The sequence below is a fragment of the Pistacia vera genome, unplaced genomic scaffold (assembly GCF_008641045.1).
Source record: "Pistacia vera cultivar Batoury unplaced genomic scaffold, PisVer_v2 Contig581, whole genome shotgun sequence".
Classification (NCBI taxonomy): Eukaryota; Viridiplantae; Streptophyta; class Magnoliopsida; order Sapindales; family Anacardiaceae; genus Pistacia; species Pistacia vera.
This window is the reverse complement of record NW_022196425.1, coordinates 39,928-61,493: the sequence shown is the minus strand read 5'-3', so window position 1 is coordinate 61,493 and position 21,566 is coordinate 39,928. Positions and strand designations below refer to the sequence as shown.

Genomic DNA, 21,566 nt, shown 5'->3' with positions numbered 1-21,566 from the left:
TCAAAAAGCAGGTGATCGGCGCTCTGAAATAAATTACGGCGTTCAACTTTGACTCGCTAATTTATTAACCGAGGCTAAAATGGAGTTTTTATGTTAATCTATGCCTCACTTTTCAATGCGGCTCGTTAATTAATAATATAATTAAGGGTAAGCGACTTTTGTAAGTGAGAGTTTTAAAATACTATTTTATTATCTAAATTTATTTTTTATTTTTTATTTTAATATTGTTATGATTTTATAGAATCATTATTCTTTTTTCTGGTTATTACTCGTTAAAATTCTTCAAACTCTACTCTCGTCGATCCTATCAATCATTGATAATCAAGTGATTAAAGTTTACACAATCATCTGTTCTAAGTCAAATTATGCTCAATCTCAATCACTAAAATCTAATATTTCAACATCAAATGACTAATCAATCTTTCTTCTTCAAAAACTCTAAAAGCATAAACCGAATTTGCTATTTATCGTCACAAAAATATAAATTTAAATAATAAAATAATATTTTAAAAAATTTACGCGTAAAAAAGAGTTATTTAACCATTGCTAGGGTGGGAAAAAATCGTTACCCTATAATTAATCTAACAATTATATAGCCTCCTTCTGAATTACTATTTTCTTGCATAGAGAATATCACCAAGATTGTCACTTCATTAATTTATTCATCATCTTTTTTCCATTAAACATTGTTGGGGTTATAAATGCACTTCAAATGCTTTGGTGAAGAAAGACTCTCTCCAAAATCGTTTTAAAAGTGTTTAATAAATACTTACCCATAAAACATTAATGCAAATTTTAATCAACTAATCTACCTCTATTCAGCTGCATTTATTCTCATATGCCTTTTCACCTAAACAAATAATGAAAAGCCAAGTACAAATTTTACTTTTCAATCTATTTCCTTGTAAGTTAACTTTAATTATATTAACTGAAACATAATTCTAGGTAATAATCTATGTCCCATATGAATCAGTGTTCAATCAGGATAAGATTTATATCATATCATTTCAGATTTTTCTGTCTCTTTTCTTTTGCCTTTCATAGCAATTATTCTACTTTATTCCAAATTAATCAACATGTCTATCATTAACTTAACACGGAAACTTCTTTTTCTGACCACAAAAATAACCTTATTCAAACTTAATTTTAAAGTATTTCTTTTTCAAATTCTTTTGAGATAATTCCAATGCTGATAATACTCAAAAGAGGGATACTTCAAATGGTTTGCTTGGTGGGTCCATTTGTAAAGAATTGAGAAAAAAAAAAAAAAATCCCATTAATTAAAATACCCAGCAAGTAAAGAAAAATTCAAGTTTAATTAAAGCTAAGTATTTCGTTTAATAACCATACTTAAAAGCATGAATCATCAATTAAGTTTATTTCATATACTCCCCATGAAATCTATTAATATCAAATACACCCATATTAAAATCTGTTAAATAATACCTTATCAAGAGGGTTTATGATAAAAAAAACAAAAACAGATTTTATGAACTCTTAAAACGTCTATATTATAATATTTAGATGGTTTAACAAGAATTCCATAAACATTGATTCCCCAACAATAAAAGGTAGATAAGATTTTTGCCTTTGAAGAAGAAAATAGTTTGATAAAAGATAAGAACATTACGTTAACTTAACATTAACCACATAAATCATAAAAAGATTTTATAATAATCTTCACCTACGTGTTCAAATTTAAATCCAATGAAAGGAATAACACCACTTTGTCTCTTAACTATAAGTTTGGATAGTCGGTGCACCAAATCAATTTTATATACATACATTTTGCAATCACATCATATAAAAAGCTGAACTCATTCACAAAACCATAACAATTTCAACACATGGAGGCCTCGAATCCTAACAAAACCACATTGAGAGACCCAAATGGACACTTGTCAATAACCCACAACTTCAACTATACAGTATGAGATCTTTGAATTAAATGAGATTTTATTTTTAATATAAAGTTTTGTTTTGTGATCGTGAATTGGGGAAATATATTGGTGGAGAAGTGGTGATGGGGGGTTTTTTGTTAGTTTCCAACAGTTTATATATTAATAAAATAATGATAATGATCAAGACAGAGATTTGCGTGTCTTGATAAGACGAAATATAAGTACGCACGTGTCTTGTGATTTGGATAATTGTTGGATCTTAATCCCGAGATTAATCTATAATTTAAAATTTAAATTGCGTAATTCTTGACTTTTCTGTTCAAAATGGATGCTGACTCCATGGGCTTGACTTTTGTGTTAACATGATGTGGACATTTTTAATTCCTCAACTTACACCAAAAAAACACTGGTGGAATGGAACATCATTCATATAATTGGGATTTAATAATTAACCATTAAAGTTAATAAAAATTGAAAATGACAATTACAAGTTCATCCCTGAAGTTTGGCATAAGTCACACTAAAACTTTTTTAGTACCATTTTAGTCACTATCAATATCGTTTTGGTCCCTACCATAACGTTTTAAATCTTTGTTAGTAATGTCTTGATACTTTTCCTTTTATGACCGGGAGTGTTCAGGGCTTACGCATATCTCAATTAATCCCCCAAAGCCTTAGAATTGTCAACTGATTAAAAGTCTCAATAGCTATCCCTATTAGTGCATGTGAGAACTCGAACTTAGGAGGTAGGAACTCATGGAACCTCTTTTTTCTCTTTTACTATCATGTCACCCAGTAGTGGTTAACGTCTTGATAATTGGTCATTAGCAAACATATTAGTGTATGGGAGAACTCGAACTCAGGAGATATGAGCTCATAGAACCTCATTTTTCTCTTTTACCATCATGCCACCCAGTGGTGATTAACATTTTGATACTTTGTCATTAGCAAACCTCAAGGAACAAAAATGTTACTGATAGGGATCTAAACGTTAGTAAAAAAAATGATAAAAGACTAAACTGTTACTTAGACCAAATCTTAGGGACAAAAATGTTATTATTATTCCAAAAAAAAAAAAAAAATCTATCAATAAATGAATGTTATATGATCAATAATTCTTAAAGTTTTTTAGAGAAATATAAAACCAACATGTTATATTCATGGATCCCACTAAAGATTCCTTCTTAATTGACACAGACAATTACTGGTAAGTGTTGTGTGTCTATTACTAATTTGACTTTTACTGTATATTTTCTGTCTTCTCCACAAATTACAACAGTCAACCAAACACAAAAAAGTCTTAAGAATGAAATAATCAATCGGGAAAAATTCAGAAGAAAAAATGACTAAAAAACAAGAACATAAAAAAGGAGTTGGACAGTGTCACCCACCCAACTACTAGTAAAAGAGAGGGACCTTGCAATAAACCCTAATGCCCTTTAGCTAATTAAGGAACTGTCTGTCTTTATTTGTTTTAATTGGGTTGGCTCAAACGCAGCTTCTAGTTCTAGCGGTTCATTTCATTACTTGTCACCCACAATAGTTGACCCACCACAACTGTAACAAACCCTCAAATGGGTAATCTTAAATTTGTGACAACTAACAACAGAAACCCAGTTTCATTACTTTGACAGATGTTTAAATGAGACACTGATTTGATTTCCCTGTTTGAGAGTTGAAATTCATTAAACACGTTGTTTTGAGTTCAAGAAGTTGCTTCGGAATAATGACAAGACGAGACAACACTCAACAATAACATTTCCAGAAAGTGAAAAAAGGCAGTGTAATGTTACGATTTCTTTTGATTTTAATATAAAGAAAAGAAGAAAAGAAAACTGCTGGGGATGGATCAACCTTATCGAGAATTATTGAAGCTTGAATTAGGGGCCACATGGGTTGTCTTATTCATGTGTAAAAACTGCAAGGCTTGCTCCATTGAAACATGATTCGGATAAAATGGCAAAACATTTACGCGCAGAAATTAAAGCTTCTTTGCCCTTGCCCTTTTACTTTCCCTTGAGATGCTTATTGTCTTTTATATATGAGTAAATATGAAGAATAATGTTCCGGCGTTAACTAAAACCATACTAACCCAAATACTAACTGATGTGACAGATCTCTTTTATTGTCACGTCAATTCCCACAAAAACTGAAAAAAAAAAAATTAATTTCAATTGTTAGTACTTGGATTAATATAATTTGGTTAATGCACATAACATTATTCAAATATGAATGAGATTGACCAGTAAAGATATGAGTTTTATAGAAAAAGTTGTAAAGAGTTCATAATCAGTTGAAAAAAGCAAAAACTAACCACACTATAGTGAAAAGTTGATAATTTGTTAAAAAAAAGAAAATGACGTTACTTTAAGAATGAGAATCTAGAATAAATACAACAAGAGGTATCAACTTAAAAATTCGTTAAACCTCGTGTGAAAATATATGGTTTGCTCTTTATATATTATTACTATTACGTAACAACATAACTGAAGGTACAATTCATAATTTCATATTCGAATAATGTTAATTAGGGCAGGTGTATTTTTATCCCGATGATGATGATTGTAGGTTTTCTTTTTATATTTTAGTACCATAAAATTTCATTAAAAAGTTTATGATGTAGGCCATGGATTCATATCATATTTGTTTAATCTTTTACGTTAATGTTTTATTTAAATATTATCATTTTTGTCCTGACTTTAATAAAGTTGACAATTAATACAATATTCTGACTTCTACTTTTTAAGAATCTTTTTTTTTTAAGGAAATTTCTTTTTTTTTTAATATAATTTCCTTAAAAACTTAAACTCCTTGTTCTGCGCGGCTGCGGCCGCCAAGGGTCCACCTATAAGTTTTTTAAAAAAAACCCATGAACTCTTTGTCGTGAAAGTTCCTGAATTAGTGAGGCCCATATAAAAAGAATCACGTTTTGGAAGTACTAGAAAATAGCCCATATTCATTTCAAGTATACGTAAATGACTGATGAGCATTCAGTGGGCTGACTATTTCCCAAACTGGGATTAATAACAAGAGTAAACGACTTTTTCTATCTAAATAATTTTTAATAATACATTTCTTAGTTTTTAAAACACTAGTTTATTATTTAAATTTATATTTTATTTTCGATTTTAGTGTATTTATAATCCCATATCACCACCATTCTCTTCCCTAATCATCACTCACTAAAACCTTCCAAACCTTACTCCTGTCAACCCTACTAAACATCAACAATCAAACGATTAAGATTTACACAATCACCCCCCCCACTTCAAATTTTGATCAATTCTAACCACCAAAATCTAACTTTTTACTGATCTCTCCTCTTCAAAACTCCAACAACCTGAATCGAGTTTTCTCTCCGTTTTTCAACAAAATATAAATTTAAGTAATAAAATAGTATTTTAAAAATCTATAGACAAAAAAATATCATTAAACCATTATTTGGATAAGAAAAAGTCATTAACCCTAACAACAAATATAAATTTACACAATTTACTAAGATGTAGCAAATACTAGAAAGGAGCAAACTCTTTGACGGAAAATAGAGAAAATTATTCCAAACACAGCAAGGAACAGATCTATAGCATAGAGGTTACACCATTCAAGGGGTGATCTCCTACAAGTTCATCAAAGGTTTATAAAAATAACATATAGTATCAAGTATCTTCGCAAAGGTTTCGAACTCGAAGGTCTTTTTTAACCCGTACCTAAAATTCTCTCTAGCAAATACGGAGACAAACCCCTTCCCTACATGGATAGTTGATGCTAGTCTAATGTACACAAATTCACATGCACTATCAGGGACATCGGGTTGATTTCGGATTCTGCATCACTGCTTGTGTCATCTAAGGTTATCTCCTGAATTGTCATCTGAGGTGAGGTCGTTGGTCGAATAATCTTTTCCTGCCTTAGAATCAGACCTGAAACAAAAAAACAATAAGGACCTAGTTGATACAAAATAATATTATCTATGTACAACTCAGCATCATACACTGTTTGTCGAACAAATTGTCCCCTGACACGAGGCCGCTGTTCTGCTAATTTTTTCCTGCTATGATATCGGACCTGAAAAACAGTACAGAAGGAAGAACTAGCTCCATCAAACTATTAAGTCAATAAAAAGTTAAAAAAAAAAAAAAAAAGGCAGTATAAACGGTCTACCAGAAAATACAAAGTTATAAATTATCTGCAGAGAAAAACCTCCGAAGTTCAACTAATCATACTGCTGGTCTTGTCAGTTGTCAATATCATCCCAATCAGATTACAATGGAAAAAAAAAAAAAAGTAATTGAGTTAATCCGAAGTTCTCATGTTCTACAGACATGGGTCTTAACAATGAATCTTCGAGATTGATAATTAAGTGCCAAACAAAACATCCGTCAGAGGTTAAAAGTAATCACATATTGGTTTATCCTACACTCCTTACTAGTTGGGACACTGCACGAAAGTTACTTCACCATTCAATGATAATTCAACATACTTCATCTTTTTTATTTACTGTGCCTGATTCTAACCCATAGAACTGGATATTCTTTTCCAAATGAGTAAGAAATCAGCACCAAACCCTTGGGTTTATTAACACAATAAGAAATCCCAGGGGTTGGCTTAGTGGTAAAAGCCCTTGGTTTCAACTAAGAGGTCAAGGTTGGAGGAATTTTTGGGTATAAAAAGAATAGAGAAAAAACTAGCCCAATAAAAAAATCCAGCAAAACATGTTCCTAGGCAAAACATATTTAGCTACAATGCAAAACGACAAGAAAATGAGTTACCCTCTTCCCGAAACATCTTTCTTTTCTTTTCTGACGAAATTTCATCAAGGCAGCCTCTCTCTGAGCAGCTCGTTCTTCATCAACAATATTCCCACTAACTCCACTTTTTCCAGCCGCCCCTTTGTCACTCTCCAAGTTTGTTATTCCAGCATTCAATCCAGTGCTGCTTCCATTTTGCCCATTGCTGCCATGGTTACTTCCTGAGGCACTACCATTCACACTATAGTTTCCAACATTAGTTTCAGTGGTGCCTTCAAATACATTCGATGAACCACACTGCGGAGCTGCAGCTGCCATATTCTTGACTGAAAGATCATCCTGATCTTGCTGTGACTGATAGTGCTGCACGTTATGATCACGCTGATGATAATGACAGTGGTGGTGCTGGTGATTCTGAACGTGGACCAAATGGTGAGTCCCTCTCAGTTGTGCTTGAATTGTGTTAACTCCCATATCATCTGCCTTCTCAGGTAACACTTGTTGAGAAGAATAAATCCGGCCATTCTGCAAAGATTGGAAGGCAGAATAGTGAAAAGGTTTGAATGCTGAAATAGACTCCGACTTATCGTTCAAAGCTTCTGGTTTGGAGGTAGAATATTTAGCAGTGGAGGCCATGTCATTGTTGTTACTACTTCCATTGGACTGCTGATTGAGAGGAGGGCCATTTGAATGGGATGGAAAATTTTGCATTGTTTCCGTCTTCATTGCAACAGAACCATTATCTAGTGGAGAACAGCTTCCTGCATTCCCTGTGGGAGCCTGGATAGCAGGTAGAATAAACATTAGACCAGTAAAAGAACAGTTTGCCATCCTACACTGATCATTACCATCAGCAGCTTGCTACTAACTGCGAGCCACATTATGAGATAGGAGATGCTGCAATTATACAACTGAAGAATATATAAGGGCACTTCACCATTTCAATGGTTTCCTTTTTCTCAAAATTTGACAGCAGCACCCATCCACATATCAATAGTTGAATGGCTAATGGAATAAGTTACGATTTTGCTTAAATCAAAGAATAGCTATGACAGAAAAAGTTCATAGGTTTCTACAGTCTAGAGTGCTACATCATTACCTGATTTGCAGAAGACGCGGTATTGTATCTGCATATTCAAGTTCAACAACCACAGGTAAAAAATAAAAATAAAAAAAGAGTTTAGGTCCATTGTTACTTGCTAAAAGCACTAAACATGAATATATTAGAGCATTCAAGTTTATATCATACTTTGAGAATGCTGAAAAATCTGAATGTCTCAGAACGTTGCAATCATCATTTGCAGCACTTCGACCAACTTCTACTCCCCGCAGCCTTTTCAGAGTTAGTTCAAGAGATGGCATTTCTCCACAATCACTGGATACTTTGACACGTGAGATGTCAGAAGGGCCATTTATAGCATCAAAGTTACTTCCTTCAGCCAGTGGATTAGTGGCATTTGTACTAATGACACCGGCAGCTTGGTCCCTCCATTTGCCGCGTGCACTTTCATTGTCACGCTGCAGTTGTTCATTGTCAAATGGTCTATTATCTACTTCAGACAATTTACTGTGCCTTTTTCTAGTTTGGTTGGTAAATAACTTCTCTGGATCTTCAGATACTCCTATTTCCAAGTCTTTGCCCATTGCAATGTCATCTTATAGAAAAAAAGAAAAAAAAGCACATGGCATCACTAAAAAGTGCTATTAGGGGGGACAAAAGAGAAAGAGGAAACAAGAAAAAATGTCCAGCAAATAGGACCACAGATATGCAAAAATAGATATTTACCATGTTGTTCATTCTGTTCATGGCCATCTTTTGTTTCACTAACATGCACCCATCCATTGCTAAATGATTCAGGCTTATTATGGATCACCTGGGCACAAATGCTATCAGGAGCATCAGTCAAATGATATGAAGGTGATAGTGGTTGAGGGCTGTCAACGTCAGCTGCTTTTTTCGTCCATGAACTCTGTAAAATGAAAAGAACTATCATGTCTGTTTTTTGTCCTCGGCAATCTCTTGTATGACATAAATTAACAATGTAAAATTCATTAAGTACATTAACAAAGAAAGGGAGAACTGAATAAAAAATTAGATGTATCTACTAAGTCTTCATCTAAAGAGTAGGCACCCAAACAAGTCCCAAAGTCCAAAAGCATTATTATATACTATATCTGTTACAAATAGCTCAACATTTTCTTCTAAATAGGCAGTTTGTATAGATGATCTGTCATTATGCTTATAAGCATCTAAATTCAACAGTTCTTCATGAATTAAGCTTTAACATAATGCCAATTAACCAATAATGAGAACCCTTAATTCAAAGGGCATAGAGTAGAATAAAATTTTAATGACATCACTATATGCTTTTGATTGATGACATCCAGTCTTACAAAGAAAATATGCAGAGATAGCAAAGGCAACTGTAGAATTGATTCAGGATGGAACATTTCTTGCCAATCTAATGGAATGCTCTGATTAACCATATGCATTTGAGCAGCTGAATGAAAATTTATTACCACAAGAAAAATACTAGTACTGATTTATGCACCACCCTCTTCGTGAGCCTGTCTCTCTCTCTCTCTCTCTCTGCGCTTAGATTAATCTCATGCACCGCTCCATCAAATCACACTTCCAAAGTAATTCAAATATTATCTAAAGGCATACACAAAGCAATATCAAGCTACGTAGTATTAAAGACCCATATACAATAACCTGAGTGCCACTCCCATTGTCACTTCCATCCCGAATATTCAGAGTATTATACCCATTATCTTGCTCATCACCACAGCTGCTATTGTTTTCAGAGTCGTTACTTTTAGATTTTGCAGATTTTTTGGTGTGCGTCCCACTTTCACTCCCGCTACCACTAGACTGAGAGAGGATCAGAAATTAGTCCAAACATGAGTAGAAAATCAGCTTAATGGTGATTAAACTGAGACAAAGGTAAATTACATAAATCCACTACCAAACCAAACATCCTTTAAAACCAAATAAATTTTGAAACCTGAATCTATACATATGACAGGATATCAGCCTTACAAGCAAAATCTGGTGCATAAGTTAGGGAATAATTTTATTTCCCAATAAACTATAACCTTGACCTGAGGCAAAAGTCTACATTAGTCCACCAGGTAATTGCATATCTAAAGCAAAAAAGCAGAACACTCACACTGTGGCATCTCCTCCAAACATGTTGCCAGAGATTTTTCAGTTCGTTCTTCCGAATTGGTTTCACAAGAAAGTCAACTGCACCTTTTGACAAACACTTAAAGACTATGCCCATAGAATCTTGAGATGACATCACTGCAAACATAGCTCATCAAATGTCATTGTAATCAATGCAGTAAATCAGAAACATTCATGAGAGAATGANTGCGCTTAGATTAATCTCATGCACCGCTCCATCAAATCACACTTCCAAAGTAATTCAAATATTATCTAAAGGCATACACAAAGCAATATCAAGCTACGTAGTATTAAAGACCCATATACAATAACCTGAGTGCCACTCCCATTGTCACTTCCATCCCGAATATTCAGAGTATTATACCCATTATCTTGCTCATCACCACAGCTGCTATTGTTTTCAGAGTCATTACTTTTCGATTTTGCAGATTTTTTGGTGTGCGTCCCACTTTCACTCCCGCTACCACTAGACTGAGAGAGGATGAGAAATTAGTCCAAACATCAGTAGAAAATCAGCTTAATGGTGATTAAACTGAGACAAAGGTAAAATACATAAATCCACTACCAAACCAAACATCCTTTAAAACCAAATAAATTTTGAAACCTGAATCTATACATATGACAGGATATCAGCCTTACAAGCAAAATCTGGTGCATAAGTTAGGGAATAATTTTATTTCCCAATAAACTATAACCTTGACCTGAGGCAAAAGTCTACATTAGTCCACCAGGTAATTGCATATCTAAAGCAAAAAAGCAGAACACTCACACTGTGGCATCTCCTCCAAACATGTTGCCAGAGATTTTTCAGTTCGTTCTTCCGAATTGGTTTCACAAGAAAGTCAACTGCACCTTTTGACAAACACTTAAAGACTATGCCCATAGAATCTTGAGATGACATCACTGCAAACATAGCTCATCAAATGTCATTGTAATCAATGCAGTAAATCAGAAACATTCATGAGAGAATGAGCCTTACATTTCATGATAATCAATATGGAAAAGAGCAGTAACATGATGCTTACTTATTACAGGAATGTTCTTTCTCGTTTTGTGCATCATTATTTTGCATAGAAGACCAATTCCTGATAAAACGGGCATGACTACCTCCGTTAGAACAATATCAATCTGATTAGAAAGATCTTCAAGAATCTTCCATGCTTGAAGGCCATTTGCAACAGGAGTAACTGCCGATACCAGATCAAGGATATAAGCTTTCATGGATAAATAAAACTGATAAGCATAAAAGTTAAGTTTGACACAACTTCATCCATCCAGCCACAGACATCCACAGAATCACTCCCAGATGACAAATCTCATAGACCTAAAATAGCAGTTCAAAGGAGACTACAATTTTGAATTTGCTTGATATTACTAACAGATTAGGACATTCAAGATTATAATCAGAAGCAAAAATAATATATTTGTTTCTGTGAAAAGGCAAAACATGCTATATAAGCAAAAGTATAATTCAACCCACATTATTCATCATGATAACCAAATAAGCACTAGAGTTCCATAATCATCTATGGAAGAACATGTTCAGCACCGATGGGCAATGATTCCTCATGCTTAAAATAAGAGTCTAAGATGTGTTAGAGCTTGGAATATTTAAATTGAAAAGAACGAATCCATGAACTTCAAACCTAATAAATATATCAAAAAAAAAAAAAAAAGAAATTCATAATTGATTCTCCATAAATATGCAAAAATGTGACTCAATTGGAGTGAAAAATAAAAAAAGATGACTTTATCTCAAACACTTTTAAAAAAAAAAAAAAAAAAAAAAAAAAAAAAAAAAAAAAAACAACTGATAAAAAATTTGCTTCACTAGAAATCTAAGCAAGTTTTGAAGGATGCAGTTTTCAACGTAATACCGGTTTTATATACTATATGACAATTAGATAATGAGATCCATTTGGGTTCTACAAGATTAAGATAAAACTACCTTGAACTAAAAATTATGTGAAGATAAAGTCGATTGCCAATTGAAGTTTCACAACTAAAAACCAAAATGATACATGAGATAGAAGGATCATGTGTCGAATGGAACACAGAGTACTAACCTTCATAACTGCAATTCCGCAGCAAAGCACTGACAACGTGGCGAGTTGAATCGTCATTTTCCACTAGAAGAACCTTCAATGACCTAATAGGCAAGAACCTCTCCCAACAAACCACAGAACCTTGAGGAGGTTGTTGCTGCGATATCTGGAACCCATCATGGACCTGAATTGTCCCTACAGGTCCATTACTAGTGTTTGTAGCTGCATCATCAACCCTCGACTCATCTTCTTCAGACGAGCCCAAACCTTGGCCTTCACCGGCCACACCATTCCTGACTTCTTTTTGCTCGTAACACATATGGCCGTTTAGGTCATAGACCCTTTATTCTAATACCATCTCTTAGTACAACACAATGCATGTATGAGATAACCTGTTTCTTCTAGTATCACACTTGTTCACATTTTTCTCCTCAAAATTGACCTCTACAAACACAAACCATCAGCACAATTTCGCTCCCAGAAAATGTCTAATAAGCAGACACCATAAAAGAAATTGCAAAACTCATTTTAAATCTACCAAAAGTAGCAATATGACCTTAAATCCACTCACAGTCTCACACAGTCACACTTAATATATCCAAACCAAAAATTATACATGTTTATTATGCTCCAGGATTATCAACTAATGACAACTGTATTAGAAATTCAGATACAAAACCAAATGCCTACAACTTCCCTCTACAAATTCTCAAATAAAAAATAAAAATAAAACCTTCTACAAACATAAGCTTGCCAGTGAAAATCACGTCATATATATTACTATATACTCAAAGACAGCTTTAATTCTGAATCTACAATATTCCTGTATCAAGAAGATCAAAACAGGGGAAAATAAGATACAAACCATAATAAGCCAATCAACCAGAGAACAACAATCTATATGTTGTATTATAATATACAGCATAATTATCTACAAGTTAAATGTTAATAGAGCACTGTTTTTTCTAATCAGAAAACAGAGGAAACGAAAATAAAAAATAAATTAAGATCCACCTCCTCAAAAATTTATTCTTTCCTTACCTTTTCTCAGCTTCCAACAGAGTATTAAATATGAAACGAAAGTAAATCGAGAAACGACAACCATAATAGTTAATAAAAAAAAAAAAAATGAACATGATTTAAAAGTCAAAAAAGTTAGAAAATGAACCTGCAGAGATTATCCAGAGTATAAAACCAAGCAGCCATTAGCTTCAAATCTTGAATGAATAAAGTTTAATCGATGATTTTTTTAATTTTTTTTTTTTTTTTTTTTTTTTTTTTTTTTAAATCGTGCTGGTGCTACTTGCAGAAAAAGCTTGACTGTTTAAGAACTGGAGGAGCAAATATTTTAAGGGAGAGCGAAGATATTATTGTGCTGACGTGTAACAAATGGAGGTGTGTAGGGGCTCAGGAGGCCACGTGAGATACGAGGCCCACAGGTCCATACACGTGGAAGATATTTGACCATTGATGAAAAGGTAACATGGACAAAATCAAAAGCTAGGAGTCGAGAGTTCAAGCGCGAATCTAAAAACGATCTTCAAGATCTAATAAAGGACACGTGGCTCGACTCACATGCAGGTAAAAGTCTTCGTTTGCTAATCCTGGGACGTATGGAAAAACCCTAATTTCCTGAAACGACGTAGTGCTGCAGACATGCGAGTCAAACTAGACATAGGCATTTGGTATCGGTCCCAAAAAACCGGTCCTAGGCTTGGGACCAGGCCCATGGAGGAGGGCCGTCCCTAGATCGGGCCCTTCTCCAAGGCCTGAGCCTGGACTCCAAACCCCTTTGCATTTTTTCAAAAAAGTCCTTTGAAAAATATCCAAAAACCCTTTGTAATTTTGAAAATAACAAAAATATTAAGGGTTAAATTGATATTTTACAAAATCTACTAATCTAGAAATGAATTTTTCAGACCCCTAAAAATTACATAAATCCGCCTATATAATTTTATTTAACCCCTAAATATAAAAAGAGTTGGGGGGTGGAACAAAATTTTTAAAAATTCGGATAGATTTCGAATATCCAGTTATCCGATCCGAAAAATCGGATATCCGAAAAACCGGATATCCACATATGTCGGATCGGATACGGATCAGGATATATCCTGATCCGAAAATTTGGATCGGATCAGAAATAAAGCCATTCAGATCGGATATCCGGATTTGAACAGCCCTACATAGGACTAGTCTGGGCCCTAAAATTTCTTATGGGCCTAAGACCAGTCCCAGGCTCATAAGTGACTAGTCCCAAATGGGACCAGTCCCAATCAAGCTCAGACCCGGATTTAGTTGGGACTGGTCCTTGTCTAGGTCTACTGTTAAAAACAGATAGTCCCATTTATCTCAATTGTCTTTTTGGAAACGGGTAGACCTTATCCATAAAAGAATTTTTGTTCTTCATTTTTTTTTTTTCCCTTATTTATTGCTTAGTCATAACCAATAATTGATAACTTTTCCTCCTTTGTTTCATCCCATGAGTCCCTCTCATCTCATGTTGTAAGTACATAAAATTTTGGAAACCAATGATAAGATAAAATAAAATTTTGGACATATATATTCAATTTTCAAACCTAAAAGAGTTAAAAAAAAAAAAAAAATGTAATAGTAACATCAACAAGCTGCAAAATATATACAAGAAGGCTGAAATTTGCAACTGTGTTAGGATTCACAACTGGACCAAACAAATTGTTTTCATGAAAAAGGAACACAAACCCACTAACCAAAACTTTAATTTTTCACGCTCATTTCAAATAAAACCCCCTGATTGGTACACTTTTCAAATCTATGCGTTTGGTTTAGTATTTTGGATAGGATTTTAGGGATAATATTGGGTTATTGGATAGGGGAGTATTACGAGGTAAATTTTAAAAATTTGTAAAAAAGCCTTTAGGTTTACTAATTTAACTAAAGACCCTAACATATAAAATGACAAAAACACCCCCACCACCTGCAGTGTCAGATTCCGGCCACCACCGCCAGAACCTTACCGGAAAATTTCGTCACGGCACAGACCGGACCGGTCTGTGCCGTAACACTTCGTTATGGCCTTTTCCGACCAGATCCATGGTGGATCTGGCCAGAAAAGGCCAGATCTACGGTCTGTTATGGCCGTCGACAGCCGGAAAAGGCCAAACAAGGGCCATCTTTGGCTGTCGCTGACGGCCAGATCTGGCCAGAAAAGGCCACAGTGGTGAACTTCCAGCCATTTCTGGTCGGAAGTTAGGCCGTTTGTACAGATTCCGGCTATCACCGACGGTGGTTGCCGGAATCTGACAAGTTGGGTTGATGGGGGTGTTTTTGTTAATTTTTAAACATTTTTTCAGGGGGTATTTAGTGAAATTAATAACCTTATGGGGTTAAAATGTAATTAAAAAAATAGGGTAATATTTTTGGAATAGTGTACCAAACATTATTTGGAGAATAGGATCCAGAATAGGGATAAAAATATTAAGCCAAACATGCAGTAGTATATTATCCTGTCCTATTGTAAAGAGTAAAAAAGGTGTTTGTTTCTCTATTCATTGAGTTCAATTCAAAATCTAATCATATTCTATTCAACTTAAAACATACAATTACCTTCACAATAAAAATTTATAAATTAAGAAAAACACCCTTACCCACCCAAGCCACTATTAGCCACCAGCAACCACCGCTAGCCGCCAGTCGTCGGTGCTAGAACGACTCACGATCCAAAAGCATGATGGTTGCATCTGCCCTAGCATCATCATTCGGTCAACCTGACCAGGCGACTACATCTCCAATGAGAGCAGATGATTCATCTCATTAATTGTCTGATCAAACACCTTGTGATACTTCATATCCATTCGCCCCGCCTACCCGGCCGAATGGGAAGCTCCAAACAACCAGTTCGCAACACATCATTTGGCGCGACACGCCGAGTGATACAAGCTCTCATGACTTCTCTCACTCGGTTCGATGCACCGAGTTCGGACACCTTTAAATGATACTTCACATCCTCTCACTCGATTCGATGCACTGAGTGAGGATATCTTCACAGGATGTGCCTCACATCCCATCAATTGGTTTGATGCACCGAATTAGAGCATCTTCATGGATATTCGCCGCTCCCCCTTACTCGGTCCAACGCACCAGGCGAGTTCTCCAAGGTCAACTCCATTTTTCCTCTTGGTCAAATACGCCGAGTGAAGGTATGTTTGTGTTTCACCTTTACTCACCCACTCGGCCTAGTATGCCAAGTGCATCACCTACAGTAAAAGCTATATTGTTCGGCTTCACGAACGAAGAAGTAGTACACTCACGTATCCAACCAGTTGATTACGAAGGACGACTATGCATACCTCCACACAACATCTACCCTCTAAGATAAGCACCCCTTAACTTAGAGAGTGCGGGGCAAACTGTTAGGGCCAAAAAATGTTTTTGGCCCAAATAGGCCTGAACAGAAAGACACCTTCAACAAAGCTCGGAGCTCTGGCCTAATTCCGATTGGGCCCATAACTGAGTCTGCATATCAGGTCTGCTCGGTACACCTACCCTGTTGCTCACTACTTGGGCCTATCGGCAAAAGCTCGATTCGCTTAGGCCTCGTCACCAGCTTGTCTAGGCCTAGGCCCTTTGATCCTAGACCACCTACTGTACTTAGGGTCTACTTGGAGCCTAGGGTTGCCTACTTATTTTAGGATTATCTGAACTCTATCGAAGAGGTCCATCACTATCCTAATCCGTCTAAGATCCGTGCCTTAGCCCTGCTAGGACTCATTTTCCCACTAAGGTAAGGGAATCAAAGGTTCTCCTTTTTCACAAAACCTCAACTCCAAGGACTCACAGTCCTACTGGGACTCGAAGATCCTACAATCGCTATTTCAACAGAGGTCAACCCTCTTACAGGAGAAGACATTACACCTTCAGACCCCGTAGTTCTCACTCTTGAAAATTTCGCATCACAGCCATAGTTATAGTCTCCGACTAGACTTCTAGTAACCTTCTATTTCCCTAACCCCCACTAAATTAGTCTCACTCAGCCTTGTTGACTTGAGCGTCGGAGTGCCTACAGCAAACACCATCCCGGTGTTTTCCGTTCGCTTTACGCTTGTTTTCTTGCGTGTATAGCCATAGGTACTACGGATTGCTAGTAGCCTCAACCTCACGGAATCAGACCATATTTCTGTAAAGGTAGATTTTTTGCATTTACGATATGAAACAAATTTTCACAAAAATATGTTCGATATATAATTTATTGAAAAATGTAATATACCATCAACTTTTTATCGTTTCAATTTCCAGAGTTATCATTAATTGGACGACACTCATCTTAAAAAAAAAAAAAAAATACATATTTTATTTATATCAATAAACGAACATTTATCAATCTCATAAAGATATATATTATAAAGCCTCCTTTAATGTGATAAAAAAATATTTGTTTGTTAATACAGATGAGATTTGTGTTCTTTTTTTTATTTAATCTTTAAAATAATTGTCTTCCAATTATAATGAATGATTACGTGACAATATCTCGAACTTATGAAGAGCGGAAACGGCATCGCATAGAGGGGAACCGATTAAAGCTTGAGCAGGAGAGTACACTGTGACTATTGTGTTCTCGGGGAGAGATGGCGTTGGCAAGGTCAGTTGCTGCGAAAGCTTTTAACAAATCAGCAGAAAGTTTCGGTCTCAAATGGACCTATTGTCGCGGTGCCCAAGCTCAATGCATTCGAGCCTTCTCGGCTCTCATGTCGCCGCCGTCCAAGGCCGTGGTGTACGAGCGCGAGGGCCCACCTGACGCCGTCACCAAGTACACCTATACGCACTGATTATCTATTTACATATAATGCGATGGGCATATATTTTTTAGTATAGCACTGAGTGAGTAACTGTGTGTGGAATATTGCAGAGTGATAGACTTACCGCCGGTTGAAGTGAAACAGAATGACGTGTGCGTTAAAATGCTGGCTGCTCCCATCAATCCGTCTGATATCAACCGCATTCAAGGTCAAAGGCTTTTCCTTTCCTTTTCTTTTTTTTTTCTTTTTTTTTTTCCCCTTGTAATATGTAGTTTGTTGATACAATTGAAAATTAAAAATTCTTATGTTTTGATAAATTGTGAATGATTCTATAAAACATATGTTAAGTGAATTGCTACGTTTTCAGAATCATTCTTGTTTGTTGAGTTGTTATTGCATAGACTAAGACTACAATAATTCAAAATTTTACTGTTATGAATTCAGGGGACTGTTTTTCTTTGTATTCTATAGATAAAAGTTAATTGATATAATCAAATTTTTTTCTTTGTTGTATCTTAACGTGCGCCCTCTTAAGAGTATATGTTAAGAAACCTTTATTGAGTGGAAATGGGTGGTGTTATTTAGGAGTGTACCCAGTGAGGCCACAGGTGCCAGCAATCGGAGGATATGAGGGTGTTGGAGAGGTGTACTCAGTGGGCTCAGAGGTTGCAGGTTTATTGCCCGGTGATTGGGTCATTCCATCACCCCCGTCTTCTGGTACATTTTTTTTTTTTCTTTGCTCAACTTTGAAGGTGAAATATGTAGCGAGTTGCTTGAGCTTGTTCAGTGATGATTGTATTTGTTCTACGTAGGGACATGGCAGACTTATGTTGTCAAAGATCAGAGTGTTTGGCACAAAATTAATAAGGTTTCACCTATGGAATATGCTGCAACAATTACTGTTAATCCTTTGACTGCATTAAGGATGCTTGAAGACTTCACGACTCTAAATTCTGGTACGGCCATATGTTCATTTTGATAATGTTGATGCTTTTGTATTTCTTTTACCGTTTCTACTGATTATTCTGGGTATAATCAGGAGATTCTATTGTGCAAAATGGTGCTACAAGCATTGTAGGACAGTGCATAATTCAGATTGCAAAATTTCGTGGCATCCATAGCATTAATATCATAAGGGACAGGTACTTTCGAGTTCAGAAGTAATGTATTAATTTTTTGAGTTTGCGCATCTAAGCTTGTTATAAAGCTATTTGTTTGAAAGTTGATAATTCTGAGCACTATATTTCTCAGTAGGTTCTGTTTATGTTTATGTCTTTAAACTCGTTAATAGTAATCCACTTTCAACTAGGGAATTATGGTATTCATTACCTTTTTTATGCTCCCGAAGACATCACCTTAGAAATGCTCATACATGCATAAAGAAAAGACTTGAAAATTCTCTTACTTCAAGGAAAAAGAAACTGATATATTTGTTGTTAAACAATGGATGCTGGTAACATCCTTCCAAATATTTAGGTAGAAGAGGTCCTATGGCTAGGCACATGCAAAAGTTATAGAAGTTTACAATGTGACAGGAAATGTGTTTTTGATTCATCTCTGTACTTTCTGAAGTTCTGTAATCTGATGAATGATGCCTGCATAACTTCACTTACCATCTTCAGCTTGCTTCAGGCCAGGATCAGATGAAGCGAAGGAAAAACTTAAAAATATTGGGGCAGATGAAGTTTTTACTGAGAGCCAACTGGAAGTGAAGAATGTCAAGGGTCTCCTGGTATAATAATCTATTTACTCACTATAAGTGGGAAGGTTTTGATCTTCTGGTGTGCCTGGTTTATTAAAGGATTCCATTTTTTTAGTGCGTATTTGTTTCTCACATAACTTAAGCTTGCCATTTTACATCTCCTTACATTCTAGGCTAATTTACCTGAACCTGCTTTGGGATTCAACTGTGTTGGGGGCAATTCTGCTTCTTTGGTTCTCAAATTCTTGAGGTGTAACCTTCAGTACTGAATTATTGAGGAACTGTTGGGTTTAAATTTAATCTCTCTTAGGAAAGCAATAACTTCTCATTTGCAGACAGGGAGGAACTATGGTAACTTATGGTGGAATGTCAAAGAAACCTGTCACCGTATCAACTTCATCCTTCATTTTTAAGGTAAGCCATGGTTTTCCCATTCTTTTCTTATTGTTACAGTGTGTTGATGTCTTTTCAGGTTATGTTTGTACAAGCCTGGGCAGAACAATTATTTGTTTCTAAAAACACAATTCATGGGATCATCCTCGAGTTCATTGTCCTAAATATACTTTTTTTGCAGGATCTTTCCTTGAAGGGTTTTTGGTTGCAGAAATGGCTAAGTTCAGATAAAGCTACGGAGTGCAGAAATATGATAGATTATCTTCTGTGCCTTGTACGGGAAGGGAAGTTGAAATATGAGTATGTTCTCCTTCATAGACAAACTCAACCTCTTCTTTTTGGTTAACTTGGCAGTTTAATATCTGTCAATAAGCATGAGCCATCTATTTTATCAGTTGAGGTGCTCCACTTTGCAGGATGGAATTGGTTCCTTTTGACAATTTTCAGATTGCACTGGATAAAGCACTTGGATCACAGGGTAGCCAACCTAAACAAGTACTGAAGTTTTAGTCGGGATGTAATAGCACTCTAAAATTCTACCTGCAAAAAGGGAAAATCAAATTACAACTCAGATAAAGTTGATCAGGTCTTCCACATTACACCATCTTGTATGTTGTACAATATGGAACATATTTTATTACTGAACTATTAACTGCAATGTAATTATGTTGAGCAAGATCTTATTTCACTGTCAAATTAAATAAAAAATTACTTTTATTTTGCTTTTCCCTTTGTAATTATGTTTTCCGCTGATAAATTGGGCGCCGATCTTGCAACCTTCCACGGTTGTGATGGGCACAGCAGGTGTTCTACACTTTGATTATTGAATTCAAGATGCGAGGCAAAACAATGAGACGAAAAAATAGTTGATTGGCAAGAGCATGATGTAAGTTATATAAAAAAGAACTCTTATTCAACTGTGTAACTATATCGGTAATTTAAATAACCTCTAGGGTCATGTTTGGTTCATTTTTTTTATCCATATTCCCAATCCTATTCCCCAAATATTGTTTGACATATTATTCCAGAAATTTTACTATATTTTTTTAATTACATTTAGACCCCTTAAGCTTATTAATTTCATTAAATACCCCCAGAAAAAAAGTTTAAAAATTAACAAAAACATCCCCACCAACCCATACTTACCAGATTCCGGCAACCATCGTCGGTGGTTGCCGGAATCTGTACAACGGCCTACCTACCGACCAGAAATGGCGAGAAGTTCACCGATCTGGCCTTTTCTGCAAGATCCATCACGGATCTAGCCGTCAACGATGGCCAAAGAAATGGCCATCGTTGACGATCAACGACGGCCAAAGAAATGGCCATCGTTGACGATCAACGACGGCCAAATCTTGGCTATCATTGACCGAAAACGACGGCCACCAAAGATGGACTTCTTTTGACGTTTTCCGACGGTCGACGACAACATTTGGTCGTAGATCTGGCTTTTTCCGACCAGATCTACGACCAAATGTTGTCGTCGACCGTCGGAAAATGTCAAAAGAAGTCCATCTTTGGTGGCCGGTGGATCTGGTCGGAAAAGGCCATTGCGACGCGTTACAACACAGATCCGACAGGTTTGTGTCGTAACGAAATTTTTCGGTTAGATTCCAACGGTGGTGGCCGGTCGGAATCTGGCACTGTAGGTAGTGGGGTGTTTTTGTTATTTTATATATTAGGGTCTTTAATTAAATTAGCAAACCAAAGGGCTTTTTCATAAATTTTTAAAGTTTACCTCCTAATACTCCCCTATCCAACTACCCAATATTATTCCCAAAATCCTATCCAAAATAATGAACCAAACACACCCTAG

General features: G+C 35.7%; 2 protein-coding genes across 3 annotated transcripts; one reads left to right on the top strand and one right to left on the bottom strand.

Moving 5' to 3' along the window:
* Nucleotides 1-5,404: 5,404 nt before the first annotated feature.
* LOC116109482 (two-component response regulator-like APRR3) lies at nt 5,405-13,194 on the bottom strand. Of its 2 annotated transcripts, XM_031395694.1 has the most exons (11): nt 13,053-13,194; nt 11,906-12,707; nt 10,865-11,026; nt 10,609-10,742; nt 10,152-10,310; nt 8,436-8,619; nt 7,899-8,304; nt 7,749-7,776; nt 6,671-7,429; nt 5,893-5,966; nt 5,405-5,821 (listed from the first exon to the last, which is right to left on the bottom strand). In XM_031395694.1, exons 2-11 carry the CDS (start codon nt 12,201-12,203, stop codon nt 5,743-5,745), a joined length of 2,283 nt encoding a protein of 760 aa, XP_031251554.1. In that variant the 5' UTR covers nt 12,204-12,707; nt 13,053-13,194; the 3' UTR covers nt 5,405-5,742. The 2 variants fall into 2 exon arrangements, with proteins under 2 accessions (XP_031251554.1, XP_031251555.1); XM_031395695.1 differs by lacking the exons at nt 10,152-10,310; nt 10,609-10,742; nt 10,865-11,026; nt 11,906-12,707; nt 13,053-13,194 and adding exons at nt 9,366-9,524; nt 9,823-9,983.
* Nucleotides 13,195-17,356: 4,162 nt separating this feature from the next.
* On the top strand, nt 17,357-20,469 carry LOC116109496 (enoyl-[acyl-carrier-protein] reductase, mitochondrial-like). Its single transcript, XM_031395711.1, has 10 exons — nt 17,357-17,666; nt 17,766-17,863; nt 18,241-18,372; nt 18,468-18,611; nt 18,695-18,797; nt 19,288-19,387; nt 19,531-19,607; nt 19,693-19,771; nt 19,932-20,050; nt 20,167-20,469. The coding sequence occupies exons 1-10, from the start codon at nt 17,485-17,487 to the stop codon at nt 20,258-20,260; spliced, it is 1,128 nt and encodes a 375-aa protein (XP_031251571.1). The 5' UTR covers nt 17,357-17,484; the 3' UTR covers nt 20,261-20,469.
* The last annotated feature ends 1,097 nt before the right edge of the window (nt 20,470-21,566 follow it).